Source organism: Octopus sinensis, linkage group LG2, assembly GCF_006345805.1.
Source record: "Octopus sinensis linkage group LG2, ASM634580v1, whole genome shotgun sequence".
NCBI classification, from domain to species: Eukaryota; Metazoa; Mollusca; class Cephalopoda; order Octopoda; family Octopodidae; genus Octopus; species Octopus sinensis.
The window spans coordinates 171,001,395-171,026,777 of record NC_042998.1 but is presented as its reverse complement, the minus strand read 5'-3'; the positions used below and the strand labels follow the sequence as shown (position 1 = coordinate 171,026,777).

The 25,383-nt window shown below is 37.4% G+C and overlaps 1 protein-coding gene across 1 annotated transcript in view; it reads left to right on the top strand.

Annotated features, from left to right (window-relative positions):
- Window positions 1-25,383, top strand: part of LOC115226751 (delphilin-like) — a 92,820-nt gene that overhangs the window by 15,774 nt on the left and 51,663 nt on the right. The window contains exons 3-7 of the mRNA XM_036500417.1: window positions 14,154-14,571; window positions 19,801-19,982; window positions 21,205-21,359; window positions 22,950-23,063; window positions 25,202-25,357. Coding sequence (XP_036356310.1) covers window positions 14,208-14,571; window positions 19,801-19,982; window positions 21,205-21,359; window positions 22,950-23,063; window positions 25,202-25,357 — 971 coding nt within the window. The 5' untranslated portion in view covers window positions 14,154-14,207. The remainder of the gene's footprint in view (window positions 1-14,153; window positions 14,572-19,800; window positions 19,983-21,204; window positions 21,360-22,949; window positions 23,064-25,201; window positions 25,358-25,383) is intronic.

The following is a 25,383-nucleotide window of genomic DNA, read 5'->3' as shown; positions in this document are numbered from 1 at the left end:
TGGATTTGGTAGACGAAAACTGAAAGAAGCCTGTTATATATATATGAGAGGTATTGGTATCCAAAGACCCAAGATGGCAGGTAAGGCTATGCAAGTGCTACAGGAGGACCATTTATCTACTTTTATATATATATACATATATATATAGGGAGAGTTTACGAAAAAAACAAAAGATGAAGACAGGTGGTGTACAAAACAAACAGATGTATTAGTATAACATATATATATATATATACAGGGTGTTCCAGAAGTCTTGGGCAAATTTTGACATTGAATATCTCAACAACTATTAAGGACATAAAAACGCATCTGATATATTCTGAAAGCCTGCAATTTCAGGTTTTTTATGGAATGTTCAAAGATGTTCTATGTGAGCTCAGTTGGTCACATGGCACACATCAAGCCGATAGTCCAGTTCTTGCCAAACGCGTTCCAGTATTGCATTGTCGATGGTTGCAACAGCTTTCGTTATTCGGGCCTTCAGATCATCCATGCCTTTTGGAGGGGAAGGCACATAGACCAGTTCTTTCACAAACGCCGACAAAAAGAAATCTCAGGGTGTGAGATCTGGAAATCTGGGAGGACAGGGCATGAGAACGCAATCATCTTTCCCCCAGACCGTCAAATCCATCTGTTTGGCAGTGTTGTGTTCAGATACTGTCTAAACCTGAGCCTCCAGTGCGGTGACGCCCCATCCTGTTGGAAAATGAAGTCCCTACTGGCCCTTCTGATCGATTTACGGGGGCTCCGCTCGAAGGCAGTTCAAACTTGCTCAACCATATCATCTCAAGTTGAGGGGTGTCCTGTTCTCTTAGCTGGGCACAAACACCCATCCTTCATGAATTTACCACGCCATCTCAATATGGACTTTCTTTCTGGTGCCTCCTTTCGGAATTTTATGCAAAATGCACGTTGAACAAGTGTCCATGATTCAGTTTTTGCAAATTCAAGGACACAAAACGCCTTTTCTGGTTGAGTGAACGCCATTACTGGATCTGAAAAAATATGAAAAAATCATTAGCATTACAAAATACTTAATGAATTTAGCTTTAAAATGGTACCAGTTTCATCTTACTACCAATCATAGTCCAGCAGATATGAGGACTTGAAATGTGCCCAAGACTTCTGGAACACCCTGTATATATATATATAGGCGTAGTGGTGGCTGTGTGGTAAGTAGCTTGCTTACCAACCACATGGTTCCAGGTTCAGTCCCACTGCATGGCACCTTGGGCAAGTGTCTTCTGCTATAGCCTCGGGCCAACCAAAGCCTTGTGAGTGGATTGTGTAGACAGAAACTGAAAGAAGCCCATTGTATATATGTATATATATATGTGTGCGTGTGTGTGTGTTTGTGTGTATATGATTCTGTGTCTGTGTTTGTCCCCCTCCACCAATACTTGGCAACTGATGCTGGTGTGTTTACGTCCCTGTTACTTAGTGGTTCAGCAAAAGAGACTGATAGAATAAGTACTAGGCTTACAAAGAATAAGTCCGGGGGTCAATTTGTTTGACTAAAGGCGGTGCTCCAGCATGGCCACAGTCAACTGACTGAAACAAGTAAAAGAGTAAAGAGTATATACATGTGTGTGTGTATGTGTGTGTTTATGTGTATGTAGAGGTCTTTTCCTTGACATTGATTGACAGTTGTAAATTAGTGTTACTGTCATGCAAGCAACAAGACATGTTTGTGTCTGGTCATGGGAAAATATTACCCTACCTGAAAACAGATGAGGGTCAGGCAATAGGAACTGTATCAAGTCATAGAAAATCTGTCTCAACAACATGGAAAAGTGGACGTCAAATGTTGTTGATGCATGTGTGTGTGCGTGCACGTGTGTGTGTGTGTGTGTGTGTGTGTGTGTGGTGTGCGCGTGTGTGTGTATGTGTGTGTGTGTGTATTTCTGTCTTTACTGTTTCTGTTGTTATGCTCTCACTCAAGTTTTGCTTTCATCACCTTCTCTTTTATTTTTTGTCTATTCCTTTATTCCTTTATTCTGAACTCGCAGCAATCACCTTCAGACATTTTAGTTGATTGTAATGAACCCAGTTCTTATTTCTTATTTAAGTTCTTATAGTACTTATTCAATTGATTTATTGAACTACTAAAGTACACCTAAAGACATGCGACTCATAGGTAAACATAAAAACACACCCATAAACATCAAACTCACACACTCGCACTCACACACACACTCAAGCACACATATTTGTACATACAAAGAACAGCTTTTCTTTTAGACATTGAATACATGACTGTGATCTAGTTTCATTTTTTATTACCTAGTGTTTTGTTTCTTTTTTTCGTATTTTCCAATGAGATCAGGCACAGGAGTGACTGTGTGGTAAGTAGCTTGCTCACCTACCACATGGCTCTCCGGGTTCAGTCCCACTGCGTGGCACCTTGGGCAAGTGTCTTCTACTATAGCCTCAGTCGGGGTAACCAAAGCCTTCCAAGTGGATTTGGTAGATGGAAACTGAAAGAAGCCTGTCATATATATGTATATGTTTATGTGTGTGTGTGTGTGTGTGTGTGTGGTGTGTGTGTGTGTGTGTGTGTGTGTGTTGTGTGTGTGTGTGTGTGTGTGTCTGTGTTTGTCCCCCCCAACATCGCTTGACAACCGATGCTGGTGTGTTTGCATCCCCGTGACTTAGCGGTTCGACAAAAGAGACCGATAGAATAAGTACTAGGCTTACAAAGAATAAGTCCTGGGGTCGATTTGCTTGACTAAAGGCGGTGCTCCAGCATGGCCGCAGTCAAATGACTGAAACAAGTAAAAGAGTAAAAGAGAGTAAAAAGATGCAAGCAGTTCGTTTTTAACAATAAACTTCCTAAATCTATCATTAATGTTTCTAGATCTTCATAGTCACATCTTTAAGATGAAGTATTGCTGACATGGGTTACCACTTCTTTATAGTAACAAAACCAATACAATTGGGGTAGACATTACTAAGGGGATTTTAATTTTGATCATTTAGTATATAAGTCATTATTCAGGTGATTATTTTTGTTTGTAATTAGGTGCAGGTATAGGTATGGCTTTGTGATTAAGAAATTTGTTTCAAAACCACATCATGTTGGGTTCCATCCCACTGCATAGTACCTAGGGTAAATGTCTTCTCCAAGAGCCCTGGATCAACCAAAACTTTGTGAGTGGATTTGGTGGACAGAAACTGAAAGAAGCCCATTGTAAATATATGTGTGTATGTTTGTGTCTCCTTGTCTTGACATCATATTGTAGTTGTAAATGAATTTCACTGTCATACAAGCAGTGTTATTCAGTTCCAATCTGCTGCAAAAACATGTCCGGCCATGGGGAAATATTACCTTCCTTCAAAACAAGTAGGATGCAGTGACAAGAAGGGTATCTGGCCATAGAAAATCTGCTTCAGTAAACTCCATCTGACAAATGGATGTTAAAATGATGATGGAGATGATGAGGACAATGATGACAACAGTGATTTCTGCATGTTGTCAGTGTGTTTATTGTGAGGTTCTGTAAGTACTGCTTCCATCATTACTTGTCTATTTTTGTGAGGTGTCTTGAAGCATATGGATGTGTTGTCTACTAAAGTTTGCCTATCTAGTTTTGTTTTGTATTGTATGCATAGCGTATGGAAATGGCTTCTTGTAAGAGCATGGTGAACCAATGAGAGAGTGTTATATTTGCATGGTAATATAATATTGTCACAAAGTTTGCAACTTTCATGTTTGTAATCAAATTTATACATAACATTGATCATTAAATGCTTTTTTTTTTTTCACTTGCTGGGTTCAGGGTAAGAACCCCCACCCACACCCAACCCACTTAACCACTCCTATATCTCTCACTTTCAATTACTACAACCACCTCTATACCATCTAACTATCTCCCCTCACTTTTGTTTAAAATACTGCACTAATGTCACTGCTATTATAGGCCCTCTGTTAGCACCTGCATGAAAGATATAAACAGGGAGAATATTCCTGGGGGATGAACTTTTGGGAAGGAAGGAGCAGACATAGTCGTTAATATGGGACCTGGGAGGTGGATAGAGCAAGGCTGAGAAGAGGAAGAAAGGTGTGAGATTTGGGGTTGATGAGAGGAAGGGAGATGAGTATGTGGAGGAAGTATATTTGCCACCTCTCAGAGAACAGATGTCATTACAGCAGCAGTACAAAAAGCTGAAAATAGAAAGAGGTCACTTGTGGGATAGAGGTTGGAGCTGTTTGTGAGTGATTTTATGTCAATCAATTGAGTGATCTTCTCTGGATGTGTTGGTAGCAGCAGCAGCAGTGTCCTAGATGTGTGAGCAATACACTTTATTTGATCTTCATAAAGTGTCTGCAATTATTGAGGGTCGATATTTTCTGGCACTGAAGAGACAGGCAGGCCAGTCTGTTGAGATCCTTTGTTAAGGATATGCTTTTACCAGGAGAGATGCATGGTGATAGTAACCTGGCATTTAGAGCAAACTGTAAAGACTGAAGATGAGTACCACTCGTGTTTAGAAGTGGGTGCAATGGTGTTTTCTTTATATGAGCAGATCTTCAGTTTTTTTTTTGGGGGGGGTTGCACTTAACCCTTATTCAAAGGTTTCCATACTTGTGATATATGTTTGATAAGACAGTTCTATATTTAACAGATGAGGAATTATGTACATTATTTACATTATTTACATTTGAAGGAAATTTGTCCTCATCTTGTTTGTTGTTAACTCTTCTCTTCTATACTCCATCCATCCTTACACCTCTTTCATCCCCTGTCTCTCCCAATTCCCTCACATATCTAACATAACCCCCCACCCCACCCACCCACCCACTTAACCACTCCTATATCTCTCACTTTCAATTACTACAGCCACCTCTATACCATCTAGCTATCTCCCCTCACTTTCTTATGAAATTTTACCCCCACCCAGTCCAATTCTCTGTGTTACTTTGCCTATATCCCCTACCCCACTCACTCTGCCTTGAAGGTATGTCCAGACACATATCCAACACAACATCTCCTATCTTTCTAAGTCTTTTTCTCTCTTCTTCGCCAATTAGGATATCCTTGTATTTTTTCTACAGCAACACACCTATCTCTACCCTATATTATTCTTTTAACCTATCATCAACTGGCACAAACCCACCTCCCTCAATATTACCCCTCCCCATTCAAAGGGAATCTGTTTTGACTTGCAAGTTATTCAGTGACCTCACTGTTGTTGGTGCCATGGAAGAAAGCATCCATTACACTCTGTAAAATGGTTGGCATCATGAAGGGCATCCATCAGTAGAAACCATGTCAAAACAAACAATAGAGCCTGGTATATCCCTCCAGCTTACCAGCACTTGTCAAACTGTCCAACCCATACCTGCATGGAAAACAAATGTTAAATGATGACGATGATGATAATGATGATGACGCTGATGACAATGATGTTGATGACGATGATAACGATGATGATGACAATGACAGCAACAACAATAATGATGTCGATAAAGACAACAATTATGATAATGACAACAGCAATGATGATGACGACGACGATGATGATGATGATGGTGGCAAGAAGGGTGTCTGGCTGCAGAAAATCTGATGCAAAAACATTTTCTTTATATCTTAAAGTGTCGTAAAGAATTTCAGAGAACATAGAGAAGGGTGATGCATCACAGAGCTCCAGGCATTCAGTTCAGTGTGAATCATAGTTACATACATTAAAAAAAAAATGTTTAGACACATGACTGGAGATGTAATTGCAGAAGCAGCTGTTATAACATTCATAGCAGGTGAATAAATGACAGCCACAACAGATAAACTAGTTAAAACTGGCATTTAAATGGATTTGAGAAAAAAGGGTTCTTTTAATTTACTTTCTTCCAACTCTTGTTTTCCATATATAAGTAATTCGTTTTCAAAATTCAGTTTTTTATATATGTTCATGTAATCTTTGCTCAACAATAGATTTCACTTTATGGGTTAAAAATCAACAGATGAATCAATGTTTGCTAGCTAAATAAATACATATAGAAAATTACTTTGAAATGCACACAGCCACAGGTGACAGCTTGATACTTGGTTGAAATGTTTCCCAAGTGTCATGCTGTTTCCCAATGCTAAAAATACAGTTTCTATTGCCATGAGGCTCATGGGAAGGTGGTGTGGCATTCCATTTCATATAAGATAGTGAAAACTTTCAATGGAGATACTTGGGTTGAAATCAAGGTTATTAGACCACAGTCTTTGTAGTTGAATGTTCTGTTCTTTGGTTTACTGCATCAATCATGTTCAAAATCAATTGAATATCAATACATTTATACCTTAGGAATAAAGTGATTAGCTCTTGTAGAAGTCACCATCAGACACGTACTATAATGAAATGAATTAATACTTTTAAATATGCACATAACTGATTGTATGTATCTGACATTCGTAAAAGACATGTTGTTGATATTAATTTGGTGACCATAATTTATTTTGGAAAATAAAATGCCTAATGTCTTGGAAAATGTAGAAGGAACCCAGACAACTCCATCAGTTGTAGGATCCACAGTGGGTAGTAAACTTTTCACTTGAATGTTTACAAGAGTCAAGCTGTCACCAGTACACAAAATAGTTTCTGCTACAAAAGGTTTAACCCTTTTTGTTACCATATTTCTATTGACATACATTGTCTTTGTTTTAATTAGTTTTGAAAATAATGATGAATTTAGTAAAATAATTTTGTCGTTATTATGCTGCTATTTGGAACATAATATGAAATTTCAATGGAAGGTTTTAATTTATATCACTTGAAACCAGTGAATTTGAATCACAGGTGAGCAAGAATCAAAAGAAGTAAGGAAAGATAGTGGTAAAAATGTACAGATAGAGTTGTCTGTTTCTTACAAAATAGGGAAAGCTTCCCATGGGATACTTGAGTTAAAATCAATGGCAAAATATTCTCACCAACCCTTTATTATGATGAAAAAATTTTGTCCTCATCTAACATAACCCCCACCCACACCCAACCCACTTAACCACTCCTATATCTCTCACTTTCAATTACTACAACCACCTCTATACCATCTAACTATCTCCCCTCACTTTTGTTTAAAATACTGCACTAATGTCACTGCTTATTTCAATGATTCTCAAAGATAGGTTACATAAGACGTTGGCCTATTTTTTTATTTAAAAATCTTCTGGCAAGGTAACATGAATGGAGTAGGGGGTGTAGGTATACTCCTTGCAGAGAAATGGGTGGATAAGATCATAGAGGTTGTCAGGGTATGCGATAGAGTGCTTAAGGTTAGACTAGTCCTGCAGAATAGCACAGCTACAATTATCTTTGCCTACACTCCACAAGCAGGCCTACCAAATGATCAGAAGGATCATCTTAATGATACCCTTCTGCAGGCTACCTCAAAGATGAGTGGCAATGACCTCATCTTTGTGGCTGGAGATTTTAATGGGCATGTTGGGCAGCAATCCAGTATCTTTCCTGGTGTATATGGGAGCCATGGTATTGGTTCCCAAAACAATGAGGGAACTAGGCTACTGGAGTTCTGTGATGCATGTAACCTTTTAATCTGCAACACTAACTTCAAGAAGCCAGACAGCCACCTAATAACCTATCAATCAGGAGATTCATCCTCACCAGACAGAGGGACACAGGGTTGCTCTTAAATACAAAGACCCTCCCGGGCAAAGAATGTACCCCTCATTAGTGACTTCAGACTTGAGGCCAGAAGGATGCCAAGAAGCAGACTAATCCAGAAAAGAAGGATTTGGAAGCTACAGAACCCTTCACAAGGTCAGAGATTTAGGGACATCCACATCAAGATGAGAGGGAGGATGTACTACAGACCTCAGACATAGAAGGTAGCAGGAAATTCCTACAGGACAGCTTACTGAGTGCCACAGACCAAGTCTGGGGATGGTGCAAAGTCCCTTCCAGACCTAGAGTAACGTGGTGGTGGAATAATATGGTAGACAAAGCCATTAGAGCAAAGAAACAGGCCTGGAAAGCCTGTAAGGGTGGGGGTAACAGGGAACTGTACCAGATAGCCAGAAGGGAGGCTGGGCGACAGGTATACATAGCCAAGGGTGAAGCAGAATAGAAGAAGTTTGCCAATGTCCAGCAACTTGAGGATCAAAGAACTGAAGTATTTTGGATTGCAAGACAGTGTGTGAGAGAAAATTGTGATATCACAGGAGAGAAATGTGTCCACATGGATAATGGTGCACTTACTTTTAATGATTCAGAAAAGAAAGAGGTTTAGAGAAGCTATTATGAAAGACTGATGAATGTGGAGAATGAATGGGAGGAGGAGAGCCTGCCAAATGTTGACCCAGTAGAGGGACGGGCTACCCGAATAGATAGCACCCTGGTTATGGGTATGAAGCCAGGAAAAGGGTATGAAGCTAGGAAAAGCACCCGACCCATCAGGAATCACTGCTGAGATGCTTAAAACATCTGGTGGTGTGGGCTATGGCCAAATCACCTGTATTGTAAACCAGGTAGTTCATGATGGAGTCATACCCAATGACTGGTGTAGCAGCACCATAGTCAACTGCTACAAGGGTAAAGGTGATGCTTTAGATAGAAATAACTACAGGGGTATCAAACTGCTGGATCAGGTGATGAAGATCACAGGGAAGGTCATAGCCCAACTAATTTGAGAGAGAGTCTGCTTAGATGAGATGCAGTTCGGTTTTGTGCCAGGTAGAAGCACCACTAATGCTATATTCATGGTACGGCAACTGCAGCAGAAATACCTAGCCAAAGACAAACCCCTATACTTAGCTTTTGTAGACTTGGAGAAAGCCTTTGACAGGGTCCCCTGCTCCCTTATCTAGTGGGTGACGTGGAAACTGAGGATTGACGAATGATTAATAAGGGCTGTACAAGCCCTATACAGAGATGTTGTTTGTAAGGTTAGGGTTGGCAATGAGTATAGTGAAAAATTCTGGGTAGAAGTAGAGGTCCATCACGGTTCAGCCCTCAGTCCCCTTTTATTCATCATAGTCCTCCTGGCAATAACAGAGGAATTCAAGATGGGTTGCCCCTGGGAGCTCCTCTATGCTGATGACCTGGATCTCATAGCAGAATCACTACCAGAGCTAGAGAAGAAATTTCAGATGTGGAAGTAAGGTTTAGAATTGAATGGCCTTAGAATCAATGTTGCAAAGAGTAAAGTTCTAGTAAGTAGGAAGGCAAACACATCACACACCCCTTCAGGTAGGTGGCCCTATTTGATCTGTAGAAAAGGTGTAGGTAGACACTCCATAAGATGTACCCATTTTTTATGGACACATAAAAGGTGAAGCAACATCAAAGGTTATTGACTGGGAAGATAGCTTTTGTGTGCAGCAGATGCACAGGAGCAATAAACACTACAGATGCTCAAAAAACAGATTCCATCACATGCCAGTGGGAGAAACTAGTAGTTGATAGTTAAGCTACCTAGGTGACCAAGTCTGTAGTTGGGGTTGATGCTCAGAGAGTGTTACCACTAAAATAAGAATATCCTGGGCAAAGTTCAGAAATCTTCTACCCCTACTGGTGACAAACGGTCTCTTGCTCAGAGTGAAAGGTAGATTGTACGATGCATGTGTGTGAACAGCCATGCTTCACGGCAGTGAAACATGGGCTGTGACTGCTGAAGACATGTGTAGGCTTGAAAGAAATGAAGCTAGCATGATCCACTGGATGTGTAATGTCAGTGTGTACACACAACAGAGTGTAAGTGCCCTGAGTAAAATGTTGGACATAAGAAGCATTGGATGTGGCATGCAAGAGAGATGTTTGCGTCAGTATGGTCATGTACTATGGATGGATGAGGAGAGATGTGTGAAGAAGTGCCACTCCAAACAGTGGAATGAATCCAGGGTAGAGGGAGATGACCCATGAAGACATGGAATGAGGAGGAGAAGCATGACCTTCGAACGTTAGGCCTCACAGAGGCAATGACAAAAGACCCAGACTTCTTGAGATATGCTGTGACTGAGAAGACCCAGCAAATAAAGTGAGTTCACAGCTGTAACCTACACCAGTGTCACATAACAAGCCCACTCAAAAGTACCTTGGATCATAGGGCGACATGCTGTGCTTGAGGAGAGCTATTGAGTCTAGTACATAAAAATCAAATGGAAATTGTAGCTGTGATCCCTGTGCCAGTAGCACGTAAAAAGGACCATCCGAACGTGGCCGATGCCAGCACCAACTTGACTGGCTTCCGTGCTTGTGGTATGTAAAAAGCACCAATCAATCATGGTCATTTCCAGCCTCCTCTGGCCCCTGTGCCGGTGGCATGTAAAAAGAACCCACTACACTCTTGGAGTGGTTGGTATTAGGAAGGGCATCCAGCTGTAGAAACACAGCCAGATCAGACTGGAGCCTGGTGCTGCCTCCTGGCTTCCCAGACCCCAGTCGAACTGTCCAGCCCATGCCAGCATGGAAAACGGACGTTAAACGATGATGATGATGATGACGACGACGACATACTACATGATAAATTAATCAACAGTCAACTTTAGAATGGATAAAATTAAGGATAATGTCATAGAGTTGCTTGTTGAAGTTGTACAGTAGTGATATTAAATGCTGTTGGTAGCGTGAATAATAACTGAAGCAATGTCACAAACATTTAACTTCAATATTTATTGCCAGACTTGATATTTGGCATTGACTATTTACAATGGAAAATATTGATTTCAAATTTTGGCACAACGTCAGCAGCTTTGAGGGAGGGGGTTAACTGGTACTTATTTTATCAACCCAGAAAGGATGAAAAACAAAGTTGAACCCCAATGGAATTTGAATTCACAGTGTAAAGACAGACAAAATGCCACTAAGTATTTTACCTGGCATGCTAATGATTCTGCCAGTTCACTGCCTTTACAACGAAGAATATTAATAATATGACTTCTAACCAAGAGGAGAGAAAAACCACACCATGTCCATAGAAAGCTACTTATGGGACATATGTGGATGTTCAGTATCAGTCCAAGAACCTGAAATCCTTTGTGGAAAGTAAGAAGCTGTCAGCTCGAATGCCAGAAGCTGGTTGCCTGGTGAATTAGGCACTTATCTGTTTATATAAAGCAACAAGAAGGTAAATTCTAGAACACAGAGAAGCCATATCATGCTACAGCTTCATGTTGTTTGATTGATTATAGATCAATCACAAGAAACTGTGGTGGCTCACTTGTGATGCCTAACCAACAATCTAGTAGTTAAGGTTCAAATCAGTACAACAGAATAATTGCTACCTATGCTCTTGGTGACAGAACTTTTAATATCAGTATTCTTGAAATCCAGAAAGGTTCATTAGAGATGAAATAACAAATGGTGATATACGAATTCCTGAAAGGAGAATCTTGAAAATGCACTCATAAGGCTTTAAGTGGAAAATTCTATAAACATGGTTGCAGGTGTGCTGAAGGTAGCTTGGTTATTCAGTTGAAGGTTTCCATAAATAAAGGACTTCTTGGAACTACAGCTTTGTTATAAATAAGTTCTTTACAGTGGAACTATATCATTAGACTTAAATAAGTACATTACTAAACATACCATCACTGGGTTTGCTTTAATTTTGTTACTAGAATTCACAATAAAAATAATTAAAACTCAAAATTGTGCAAATTTCCTTTTTCAATAACAAAATATAGAAATATAGAATTAAAAGATGTTTACAGTTTCCTCACAACTAGTGTATTATGTCAAGGTCACAGTAGTAAACTAAATAGGTCAGAGCTGCTCTTGTTTTTTTTCTTTTTTATCTTTTAATCCCCGAGCTAACAATAGAGTTGACTTCTAAAGACATTCAAAGTGCCAGGTGATGGTGTTAAACTGCATAACAGATTAGGTTTATTTATTTGTCATCTATTTATACCACTTAAATGAATTCGATGTTATTTATTAGACAATATGAAAGATAGATTAGATCAGGAGAAATATAAACATTCAATATCATATTACTGAGGATGTTTTCTTTGAGAAGTTCCTCTGTGCCATTAATGTGCTCAAAGCTGATTATTAGGGAGTTAGTATACCCAACAGCATCAAGAACATCACACCTGCTATTGCTAATAACAATCAGCCTCTCAATGTATGAAGCAATTATTTTTTACCATTTTTATTGGTTTGGAGCAGAAATGTTCAATGTTCCTTGAACCACAGCACACCAAATAAGGCACAAAAAGTGCTTCAGCACAGCTTTTAAAAAATTTTTTTATATCATCATTAAACATCTATCTTTTATGCTGGCATGGATTGGATGGTTCAACAGGCTCCAGTGAGTTAGAGAACTGTGTCAAGCTCCAGTATCAGCTTTGGTATAATTTCTATAGTTGGATACCTTTCTTCATACCAACCACTTTACAGAGAGTACTGGGTGCTTTTTCTTTGAAGGACACCAACAGTAGTGATGTAGTTAAGTGTCTTGCATGACAAAGAAAAAGGCCCTCAACTAACTGGAGTTGTAGTAGAGAGCGGGGTGGCTTCATATCAAATGTATACCAAGAGGGGCAGGAAAAGATGTCTTGCTTTAGGGATACATGGCTATCCCACATTATATAAGAGTGGGTGGAAGTAACTGAAAAGAGAGATAAAGATGGTGGTGATGAGGTGTCAGGGCTCCCCTCAAAGCATAAAGTAGAATATAAGAGAGAATACAGACAATGAGTCAGATGGTAAGGAGAGGGTGGTTAATTTCATGAGTGTATGAGAGGAGATTAACTGATGGTTAGAGATGGCATCAGTGGTAAAGGTAGTGAATGACAAGCAAGAGTGAAGGTGTGATCGATAGTAAATTGATAGCTACAAGTATATCATTTTCCATAATATCATCAATTTCTAGACATGTCTCTGAAGTTGAATTCTGGGGATCAACGAATTCATTTGGATTATGTACTATTTTGTTGGTTATGAGTTGGGAAAATGCTCTGTTTTATTGCTAACTCAAGAGTGTGCATATTTATGATGAATCATTTGTATATAATCCATTATGTGTAGATGATTTTTGTTTAACAAAATGGCGAAAAACTTGGGATTAGGCTTTATATTCTACACTGCTCAGTGTTCCTTCAGTGAAGTTACTTTTTCATAAGATATTTTTAGGTCCAGCTCAGTACTTTTTATTTTTTTATTTTTTTCCACAATCTCATCTGTTGAGAGAGCCTGGGTATTTAGGTTGCTTTGATAGTTTGGTTCTCTTATGCATTAGCATCCATCTATATCATGGAATCAAGCCCTTGCAGGAACAGATGAGCTTATATGGGGTATGTTTTTGACAGATTTTGATTAACTCTTTGTACAGAAACTACATTTCTCTTATTAACATTGAGGTTGCCCCATATACCAGTTTGCTTTGAGGATTTCAATTTCCTTTGTCTCAACCTTCCTGAAATTCAAGTCAATGAAGGGTGAATCATGTTTGATATTATTTGTGTGTGTTGCCCTCGTTGAACCATATATAGATAACTGTACAATGTTGTGAAACAGTTATTAGAAATAACCTGAACATTGTGAATGAAGTCTGTATTAGGGGTAAAGACTAAGTCAAGTATGTTATTTCCCCTAGTTGGAGAAGTAATGATTTGTCACATGAGGAAGTCTTTAGTGGTATTGAGGTGAGCATTCATAGCTCTCTTGTTTATTTGTTTAGTTCCAGGATGGATATAGCTCTCGGGCTAGTTGAGATTAGGAAAATTAAAGCCACCCGCAAAAAGTATATTGGCTAATATGCACAAAATATACAAAGAATGACAAAGAACAATATGGAGAGATATTAGAGACCAGGGAGCCAAAGATGAAAATTATGGAGAGAAAAGAGAACAAACTTTACCTACCAGTGGCAAGGTGGTGGCTAATTTTATCAACATTATCAATTAACGAGATGAGGACGACGACGACGATGGTGGTGGTGGTCGTCGTGGTCGTGGTGGTGATGGTGGTCATTGCCCAGCCACTGGTGGGTAAAGTTTGTTATCTTTTCTCTCCATAGTTTTCAGTTTTGGCTCCCAAAATTTCAATATAAGATATTATTAAATTCTTTGAAAGAGTTATCTTCTATAACATGGTAAAAATTTCTTCTTTATATTTGAAAAGAAAATCAAATTTTAAAAAAAAAGTCCCAAAAATATAATCTAAGTAAATTACTCATACATTTTTCTATTTCATTAAAATTCTCATTACAGGTTTACCAAAACAAATGACTCACCCACTTATGATGTTTTACTTTACCTAATAAAATGGCTTTAGCTAAGAAGACCTGGCTTCAGAAATATGGTTTAAAGCTTGTTGGAAATGGTCCAGCATTTATTGCATCAATAGAAAAAAATAGCATTGCTGAAGAATTTGGCCTCCAAATTGGAGATAGAATAATTGAATTTGATGGTTATGATGTTGATGGGTTGTCTGCAGATGTAATCATGGTTCTAATGAAGAGCAAGAAAAGCTTTCCAACTTCTCTTGGAATTGTGTCTGAGTTGTGTGAATTTGTCTTACACTGTGGAAGGCTCAAAGATTGTGGTTTTTCTATTTCTAGTGACAAATTTGTCACTGTAATAGAAGTTACGCGAAATGGAATGGCATTTTTGGCTGGACTTAGAAAAGGTAAGAGTTATTATTTTATCTATTTATCAGAATGTTTAATATGAAAACAAAAATGGTAAATAAATCTTCCATGAAAATATTTCTGGACATTGTGTTGTTCAAATTATTTCTGACCCATTCAAGTATAGAAAATGGATGTTAAAACAATAAGTCCTAAAATTTGGTTAGGTAGAGGATTAATCAATTACAGTGCCCCCAGTGCTTAACTGGTACTTATTTCATTGTCTCCCAAAAGGATGAAAGGCAAAATCAGCTTCAGTAGAATTTGACCTCAGAACTTGATGATAGATTAAATGCCTCTATGAATTTGCAAAGATTTGGGATAGATATTTCAAGACATCTTACCTGACCCACTAGCACTTTTGTTGATCCTGGTTTGGTATGCTTTATTTACTCTGAGAGGGTACATAATAAAGTAGATCTCAGTAGGACTTGAATTGAGAGTGCAATAAATCAGAACAAATACTGTAAGGTATTCTATCTAAAACTCTAGTGACTCTGTCAGTTACCCACGATAAAATAAATAAGAAAGAACAGAGGAAAGAGACAGAGATATACTGATATATGAGCAGATAGATAGACAGACAAGCAGGCAAACAGGCAGACAGATAGGTAGACAGAGATAGAAATATAGATATAGAAAAGCAAGCAGATACACACACACACTCTCATATATATATATATATATATATCATCATCATCATCATCATCGTTTAACGTCCGGTTTCCATGCTGGCATGGGTTGGACGATTTGACTGAGGTCCGGCAAACCAGATGACTGCACCAGGCTCCAATCTGATCTGGCAGTCTCTACAGCTGGATGCCCTTCCTAACGCCAACCACTCCAAGAATGTAGTGTGTGCTTTTACATGCACCCGGCATGAGGGCCAGTCATGCGGTACTGGCAACAGCCACACTCAAATGGTGTTTTTTACATGCCACCTGCACAGGAGCCAGTCCAGCAGCACTAGCAATGACCTCACTCGAATGTTCTTTTTCATGTGCCACCGGCACAGGTGCCAGTAAGGCGACTCTAGTAACGATCTCACTCAAATGGTGATTTTTACGTGCCACCGGCACGGAAGCCAGTTTGCTGCTCTGATATATATATATATATATATATATATATATATATACACACACACACATATTTGGTCATCAAGTAATGAAATTTGTAGAAAAGAAAAAAGTTAATGTTTTATAAATACAAGGAAGAGTTTTATTTATCAAAGTATGCACCTATATTGTCAATACACTTTTGCCATTTCACCGGTAGCTTGTCCAGCCCAGAACTGTAAAAGCCTGGCAATCTAGAGTCAATAAAATCTTGGAAGGTGTGTTTTACAGCATCATTGGAATTAGATTTTTTTCCTATCAAAAAGTTATCCAAATTCTGGAAGTGGTAGTCAGTGGGGGCAAGATTAGGTGAGTATGGTGGATGATGGAGAACTTCCAACTCCAACTCCTGTAGTTTCACCAATGTCATTTTTGCAGTGTGTGGTCTGGCGTTGTCTTACAATAAAATAGGAATGGATCTGTTGACTAATCTACACTGTTTTTTGTAAGTTTTTGCATCATTTGGTCCAGTTGGCTGCAGTATACTTTGGCCGTGATTGACAAGCCAGGTTTAATGAAATCATAATGGATCCCACCTGTGCCAGACCACCAAACACACACCATCAGCTTCTTTAGATGAATTTTGCTTTTTGGACTGTGTTTTGGTGGCTCATCTTTGTCTAACCATTCTGCTGAACATTTATGGTTTTTGTATTGGATCCATTTCTCATCCCATGTTACAATTTGATTAAAAAATGATATCATTTTTGTAACAAGTAAGTAGCATAATGCAGGCTTCCAAATGTTGCTGTTTCTGATTTTCATTGAGCTAGTGTAAAACTCACTTATCCAACTTTTTCACTTTACTGATTTGAACTAGGTGAGTCAATATTGTTTGCTTGCTGACACCAAACAACAACGATAATTCACAGGCGCTTTGTGATGGATCTAACTCGATGGTGGCTTTCAGTTTGTCATTATCCACCTTTGTTTCTGGTTGACTGCGTTGTTCACTTGTGAAGTAAAAGTTACCAGAAAGAAATTTTGCAAACTAATTTGACAGTCTGCTGTGTAATAACATTAGAATGAAATACTCCATTAATATACCAAACTGTCTGTGATGCTGTTTTTCCAAGAAAGAACTCATATTTCAAAACTGTACAAATTTCCAACTTATCCATCTCTCAACAAAAACAACAAAAACTGATTTATAAATACTTTATAAAGTGCAAAATAAGATAGAATAAAGAAATAGATGTGTCAGCTTTCTAAAAAAAATAAAGATTCTCAAAATATAATAATGGCACAAAATGAGCAGCTGTCTACAAATTTCATACTTGACGACCCAATATATATATATATATTATTTAACACATTCATCCGTAAAGTTTCCACTCATTTACTTATTTACTTTTCTAAAGTTTTTGTTGCATCTTGCAACATTTTCAATAGTCGTTGACTCTGTCCGTTATCCAAGCTGTGTTCTTTTGTTTGTTTGTTTGTGTGCATGTGTGTGGGTCAGTATGTATGTGCATACACATGTATATATGTATGTATGTATGTATGTATGTATGTATGTATGCATGCATGCATGCATGCATGCATGTATGTATGTATGTGTGTGTATGTATGTATGCATGTTAGTGTGTGTATGCATGTATGTATGTATGTATGTATGTGTGTGTATGCATATGTATATACATACATACATACATACATACATACATACATATATGTGTATGCACATACACACTGACCCACACATATGCACACAAACAAACAAAAAGAACACCGCCCGTATAATGGAGAGAATCAACTACTATTGAAAAGGTTGCAAGACGTAATGAAAATTTTAGAAAAAATAATTAAGTTTTTGAGTGGAAACTTTACTCGTGAGCGTGTTAAATAATAAGGCACTAAAAGTGAATGACTCTCCCCAGACACAACAATATATATATATATATATATATATATAGACCCAGGAAGACAAGGGATGAGGTGGTCAAGCATGACTTTCGAACATTGGGCCTCACAGAGGTAATGACGAAAGACCAATATCTCTGGAGATATGCTGTGACTGCGAAGAGTTTGTGGCTGTTTCCTGCACCAGTTTCGCATAGCCCCAGCCCATCCAAAGTCCCTTGGATTGCAGAATGACCTGCTGTGCTTGAGGAGACCTAGTGAGTCAAGTACATCAACATCAAAATAAATATCAAATGGAAACTGTAGATGTGATATCTGTGCCAGTAGCATGTAAAAAGCACCAACCGATCGTGGCCACTGCCAGCCTCCCCTGGCACCTATGCTGGTGGCACGTAAAAAACACCCACTACACTCATGGTGTGGTTGGTGGTAGGAAGGGCATCCAGCTGTAGAAACACTGCCAGATCAGATTGGAGCCTGGTGCAGCTTCCTGGCTTCCCAGACCCCGGTCGAACCATCCAACTCGTGCCAGCACGGAAAACAGACATTAAATGATGATGATGATGATGAATGTAAATAGAGGTTAAAATAACCACCTTAAGGGACAGAAAATATCCAATGAATTACTGGTTTCTTATCTATTATTTTGTTGTGAGTAGTAATATTCCTGAAATAATCGGTTTAGGTATAAATCTTGGTTTATAAATATTCAAATTAAAATCCAGAAATTGGTGAAGTAGTGTTAATATTATTTATTAACTGCAAAAATCTAATGTGTTCACTACAGCTGTTTCAATATTGCCCAAAAGAATTAAATTCCAGTAATCAAAACATTTTATTGAGCAAAATTTTGTCAGAAGAGTACAAAAGACACATCATTAGCTTATTACATGTTATTCTTCCAATAAAATGTTTTAATTACTGGAATTTAATTCTTTGGGGGAAAATTGAAACAGCTGGAAGTGAACATGTTAAATTTTTTCAGTTATTAAATTATATGAACACTATTTTTCCAATTTCTGGATTCTAATTTGAGTATATATATATATATGTGTGTGTGTGTGTATATATATATATTATATATATAGTTAATCCAAACAAGAAAGCACAAAAAAACACAACGCGAGGATGTGGAACAAATATAGTATTATTGGACGCTCAGGAAAGAAGGAAAGAAGGAGGGTTTAACGTTTCGAGCGGAGCTCTTCGTCGGAAACATAGGAGAAGGAAAGATCCAGAGAAGGGAAGACAGAGGAAAAAAAATTGCCAACGGTACACACGCGGTCACATTTTGAAATTATATATATATTATATATATACATACATATAAATGTATAGATTTGTAGGAAAGTAATGTGTTTAGTGATGAACATAACTGATGAAGTTTAATCAAAAGAGAAGTGGACAACCAGCTAAGAGGTTAGCAGAAGAGAGAAAGTTATCTGCAGACCAAAGACCTGGCCTAAAGTCTTACAAAATACGTGAATTCTGTTAAAGGTACCTAAGCGCAAGGCGGTAGTGTTAAGCCAGGTGATAGATTAAATCTACCTTCCATCAACAGTCCCTTTGATGAGTTTCCACACAGTTTCCATTTAATAAATTTCATGGTTTGACAAGAGCTGGTCAGGTAGAAGACTGCACCAGACTTTTGTGTCTGTTCTGGCATGGTTTTTATGGCTGGAGGCCCTTCCAAATGCCAACCACTTTACTGTGAGGACTGGATGCTTTTTGCGTGGCACCAGCACTGGCAGGGTCACCAAATAACTTGTAAAACGAAGATCCTTTGAGAAGGGAGGGGAGCATTGGAAGAGGTGAAAACAATGTGAATAAATGGCGATGCTCCAGCATGGCCACAGCTCATGAGCTGAAACTAGATGAAATGAAATGAAAAAAATAACCATTACATTTGACACAGAAATCTGAATGCTAAAGAGTTAAGCCATAGTCATCATACTGGCAGCAAATATGACTTGGTTGTATGTATGATGCTTTCACTAATTGTTTTAGTAAAAAACATATATATAGACATTTTTGGCCTTCATACCCAGCAGAACATAGAGAATCTGAAAGAGAGAGGGTGGGGCGGGAGAGAGAGAGGCAGTGAGAGAGGCAGAGAGAGGGGGCTGTGTCAGCACTAGTGTGGTTCTCATTTTCAGCTGAGTAGACTGGGGTACTTTGAAATTTTCCACTGTTATCAAGGACACAATGTGTATAATGGATATTGCTGCAAATATTTTTTCCTGTTTTTAGGTGACATTATTGTGGCTGCAAATAATAAGCCTTTGACAAAAATTAAGGGCAACACTTGGGAGCTTATTACTGAAAATGATCATGTGACTTTATCAGTGATTCCAACTGGTGAACGAGGTGAGGAACACCAACCTTTATTGCAAGGCCCACAAATAAAATCTTCAGTAAAACTATTTTCTAAGGTAAAAAATTCACATTTCAAAATTTCAAACCTGTCTCATTCTTAATTCTGTATTTATGTATTTATTAAAGAAATTAACTCAATTTTTATTTTACAATTATACAATTATACATACATACATACATACATACATACATACATACATACATACATACATACATACATACATACATACATCTGCATGTATGTATGTGTCAATATCCAAGCCCCACCAAACCACTGTACTTAATCTGTCATCCTTCTGGACCCTTCCCTGCTTTCCCTGCAGTTGTTCAAAACTAGTTACCAACCGGGGAATCAAAGGAAAGCTTTTACATGCTTTGCTCATATCTATATTAATAAATGCAAAGTTCTGTCTGTTCATCCAGGACCCCTGTATCTCAATCTAAATTTGCTCTACATAGACATATTATACCTTTTTGGAATCAGGATCTGCCTTTCATTTGGTTCTTGAGCATCAAAGATTGGGATCTGAGTTAAAAGCATTTGGGTGACTATTTCTAGCAGGTAAATTTTGGCTGATTCATGTCATTTTGCTTGATGTTTGTCAGATGACATTAGAGATCAAGGGGAGATAAATGACATTTACTTCAGCAATTTTACATTGAGATAAGAACTTTGGGACAAATTGTCCAACAGTTGGAATTCAATTTAGGACACAAACAATAAAATGATTGTATTACAGAATTAATTCTCATCCATCATTATTCTCTGATCAAACACCATGAGCAGCAACAGTTCTCACATCGACAATGCTCTTCTCAATACGTGTGATGTACCAGTTAAGACAATCTTTTGCACTTCTTGCAGGGATGGTAAGCCAAGGATCATTCTCATATAATTTTCGGTTCCCTTCTTGATCATTCCTAGTGCTCCTACGATCACTGGTATTGTAACCGCCTTGAGATGCCACATTTTCTCAATTTCAATGAGTAGGTCTTTATATTTTCTGAGCTTGTCAAACTCTTTCGCTGAAATATTATGATCACAGGGGATGCTCATGTCGATCAATAAGCAAACTTTATTGTTTTTTATTATTATTATTATTATTATTATTATTATTATTATTATTATTATTATCATCATTATTATTATCATTATTATTATTATCATTATCATTATTATCATTATCATTATCATTGTTATTATCATTATTATTATCGTTATTATTATCGTTATTATTATTATTATTATTATTATTATTATTATTATTGTTATTTCAGTTGAGCAAATTTTTTGAAGATGACATGAAAAAAAAGCTGGAGTTAGCAAGCATTCTAAAGGATTACTCTGGAGATGGGGATATTTTTAAGTTGTGCATCACATTGGACAGTAAGCTGAAGAAACCTCATGAACGGAAGTTCTTGAAATACCTTTGGTAATTTCTTTATTCTTTCATTTGTTCATTCTTCCCCACCTTTTGTTTTCACTGATTACAATCATTGGACTGTCTTCAATTTAATTTAATTTTTTTTTAACTGGAGACCAGCATTCACAAAAAGAAAGAGTACTTGAAAGTTTATATCCCTAGAAAAAATTCCTTTTAAACATCCAGTTTGAGACACTTTTATGTCAACCTCAACTAATCATCATTGTTTTGCGCTTGTTTTTCCTTCCTGATTGGCTGGATGGGTCTTCATGGTGCCAGTCAGATCTTATTTGGAATTACTGCCATATTAAATAGACCAGAGATCATGTCTTACTTGTATGTTCCATTCTTGGCATAGTTCTATGGCTGGAAGACCTTTTATTGCCAACCACTTTATAACCTGCACTAAGTGTACTTTATCAGGATGATGGGACCAAGAGCACTAGAGATGTTACCTTGTCCCTAGCAAAACTAAAGAGTCTTTTCTACCACCTACATTATCACCACTCATTCAAGGTCACACAGATGGCAGAAGTGAGGCTAATAGACAAAATAGGAGCAAGATGGTTACAGAAGGAATAGTAATGGAAAAGAGAGAGAGAAGATACATAATTGTTGTTGGTAATGATATTGAAAAGAAAACGGCCTGAGCAGTGTGATGAGAGGAAAAGAAAGTGCTATAAAGGAGATTGGGTGAAGGGAGAGAACATTTCTGAATATTTACTTAATGATTTACAAGCCAGGTTTGACAAAATGTTATTTTCACTGGTAGTAGTGGTGAACTTTCCTGTTGTAAATGACAGATCAGGGTTCCACAACATTTTACTGAACAGCAAACAAAGATTTGTTTACAAAGATAAAATGTTTGTGCTGTGCATTGGCTCACTCCTGCCATCAAACTGACGTTACCTGTACAGGTACACAGTATGCCACAAGTCAGGCAGTTAAGTGATAAAAGAACAATTGGAAATGAGGTGGTTTGCTCAGGAACACAATACACTACCTAGTCTAGGAATCGAAACCACAATCTTGTGATTATGAGCTTAACACCCTAACCACTAGGCCACATGCCTTCATTAGTAATCCCCTAATAGGGGGAAACATTCAGAATTATCTCCCATATTTATTGATGAAAGAAATATTAATCCCCAGCTAATATTGGTTTCAAATTTTAGCACATTTTCAAGAAAGGGGTTTAGTTGATCACATCAACCCAGCTGGTATTTATTTTATTGACCCCAAAAGTATGAAAGGCAAAGTCAACCTCTGGAATTTGAACTCAAAATGCAAAAAATTGAACAAAATGCCACATAGCATTTTGCTCGGAATGCTGACAATTCTGCCAGCTTGCCACCTTAGCCCAAACTAATATTATTTTAGATTTTTCACATTGATATTTAATCCCATTTTAGCTTATTTATTTTCTAAGAATTTAAGATATTTCCAATATTAGTCTATTATAAATATGAGACAAATCCATAGGTCAATAGAGACATAGCATAAGAACATTGTACAAAATTCATCATTTCTTTTGTTATATTATTTTTTTTAAATAAAAGGTTGGAAGATCACTTTATTTATTCATCAATTTTCTTTCAGGCCATTCATTCCAACTGAACAGCATGAAATATTTGAACCATTAATGAAAAAAAAATATCTTTACTGTAACTGCTCCCACCAAATGTACTCCCCAAGTAAAAAACACATCATCTTGTAAGTACTGCAAGATAAAAGAATCTATTTCTTTTAGTAAACCTTTTTTTTTACACATCTGCCACATATCCATTGACATTCTAGGCTTTGGTCTTTTTATTTCATCTTATTATATATCTTTCAGAGGTGCAAACATGATTGCTTGATTGGTGGGAAGTTTGTTTCCCAACCACACGGTTTGGGGCTCAGGCCTTTTGCACTCTACAAAAATCCCAAGATACAAGTATTGTAGATGTTGCTTTCTGTTAACAAATCCTCAGCTGGCTTCATGCTTTAAAAAGACATGCAAAAGTAGTTAAGGATTAGTAACAGAAATGCTGTAAAACAATGCCACAATATATATATATATATATACACACATGTTATGTACATCTATAATATACTTATTAATCTGATTGGAGGCAATGCAAGCAGTACCGAAAGGTACTTTTAAGTACTGCTCGCATTGCCTCCACTCAGATTAATAAGTGGAATATAGCTCATTTGGAGCACTACAACTCCAGTCTGTTTTATATTTTGAGTATTGTTATTACTAGCAATCTCAAGATGTAATTTTGTATTTTGTATTTCATATATTATATATATATGTATGTATGTATGTATGTATGTATGTATGTATGTATGTGTATGTGTGTGTGTATGTATGTATACACACACACACACACATACACATACAGGGTGTGGTGAATGAACTGTCATCTAAATTATACAAAAATAATACTGACATCTCATTTTAACAGATATATTTATCAAAATTATATTAAAATATCTTGAAATACTAAAGGGTAAATTTATTCAATAAAATCACCATTAGTTTTATCCACAGCCTCCAGACAACTTCATAATCTCCTGCAACTCTTCTGGACAGTCTCCTTGTTTAAGTTTGTGAATGCTGCCATAATCCTTGCCTTTAGTTCATCTTTGGTGTTACTAGGAGTTTTGTTGGTCTCTCACTCAATTGCACCCCACACATAATAATCAAGGAGGTTGCAGTCTGGGGAGTTAGGTGGCCAGATGTTAGGGGTGATGTAGTTGCAGAAATTGACTGACAGTGATGACTGGGTTCTCCTGCTTGTGTGACATGGTGCAGTCTTGTTGCCAGACATAGGGTCTTCCAACAGCCACCCTCTTGACCCAAGGCAGCACTACCTCCTCCAGTCACTTGATGTAGGCCTCCATGTTGAGTGTGAGGCCATGTGGGAAAATGAATGACAGTATAACGTCACCATCACTAGTGATCACTCCAAACACTATGTCCTTTCCAAATTTCTAGCAAAGTGAATTGCATCATGATGCTGTTTTTCTCACAGATGGTGCCCAACTGACCCTACTATACTGTGTAGTCGACAAAATTAAAAACAAACGATGCACATGTGCAAAATTAAAAATATTAAATGGTGACAATTTACCCATCACACCCTGTATATATGTGTGTGTGTGTGTATATATATATATATATATATATATATATATATATATATATATATATATATATATATATATATATATATTATATATATATATATATATATATATATATATATAATATAATATAAATAATATATAAATAAATGCATATATACACACATATATGTACATACCTACATATAATATGTATATATACATGCATGTATGGGTACAAGACATAAAAAAAACCTTGAACACAATGAGAAACGAAAACATAAAAACAAAACATAGAAATGAACTTTTTTTGAACAACAACTAAAGGTGCTGCTCCAGCAAGGCCACAGTCAAATCACTGAAACAAATAAAAGAATAGAAGAAAGAATATATATATATGTGTATGTACATGTGTATGCCTATATGCATGTATGTATATATGTATGCACACAGATTCACACACACACACAAAACAGGCTTTTTTTAGTTTTCATCGACTAAATCCTCTCACAAGACTTTGATCTGCCCAGGGCACATACCCAAGGTGCTATGCAGTGAAACTGAACATGAGTAAGCTTCTTAACTACACAGCTACACCTGTGTCTAATGTGTGTGTTCTGCTTTCTTTTAATTATTTTCCACAAAAGACTACAGGTATTGTGTCATATTGTGTTAAATAAAGAGTTACTTTTTGTAGCATTTGATGTCCTAAAATGTTATCTTTCTCTTGCTGACAGAAACTTACGAATAACTTGTGCAAACAACCCACTAGGATTTGTGATAAAAGGGAGTGGGCCAGTTCATGTAGAATGGTTGGACCCTGGAGGACCAGCTGAAACTGCTGGTATTTTACCTGGAGACTTTATCATGGAGATTAATGACATTGATACAAGGTGAGTAAAATAAGATATACTCTTTT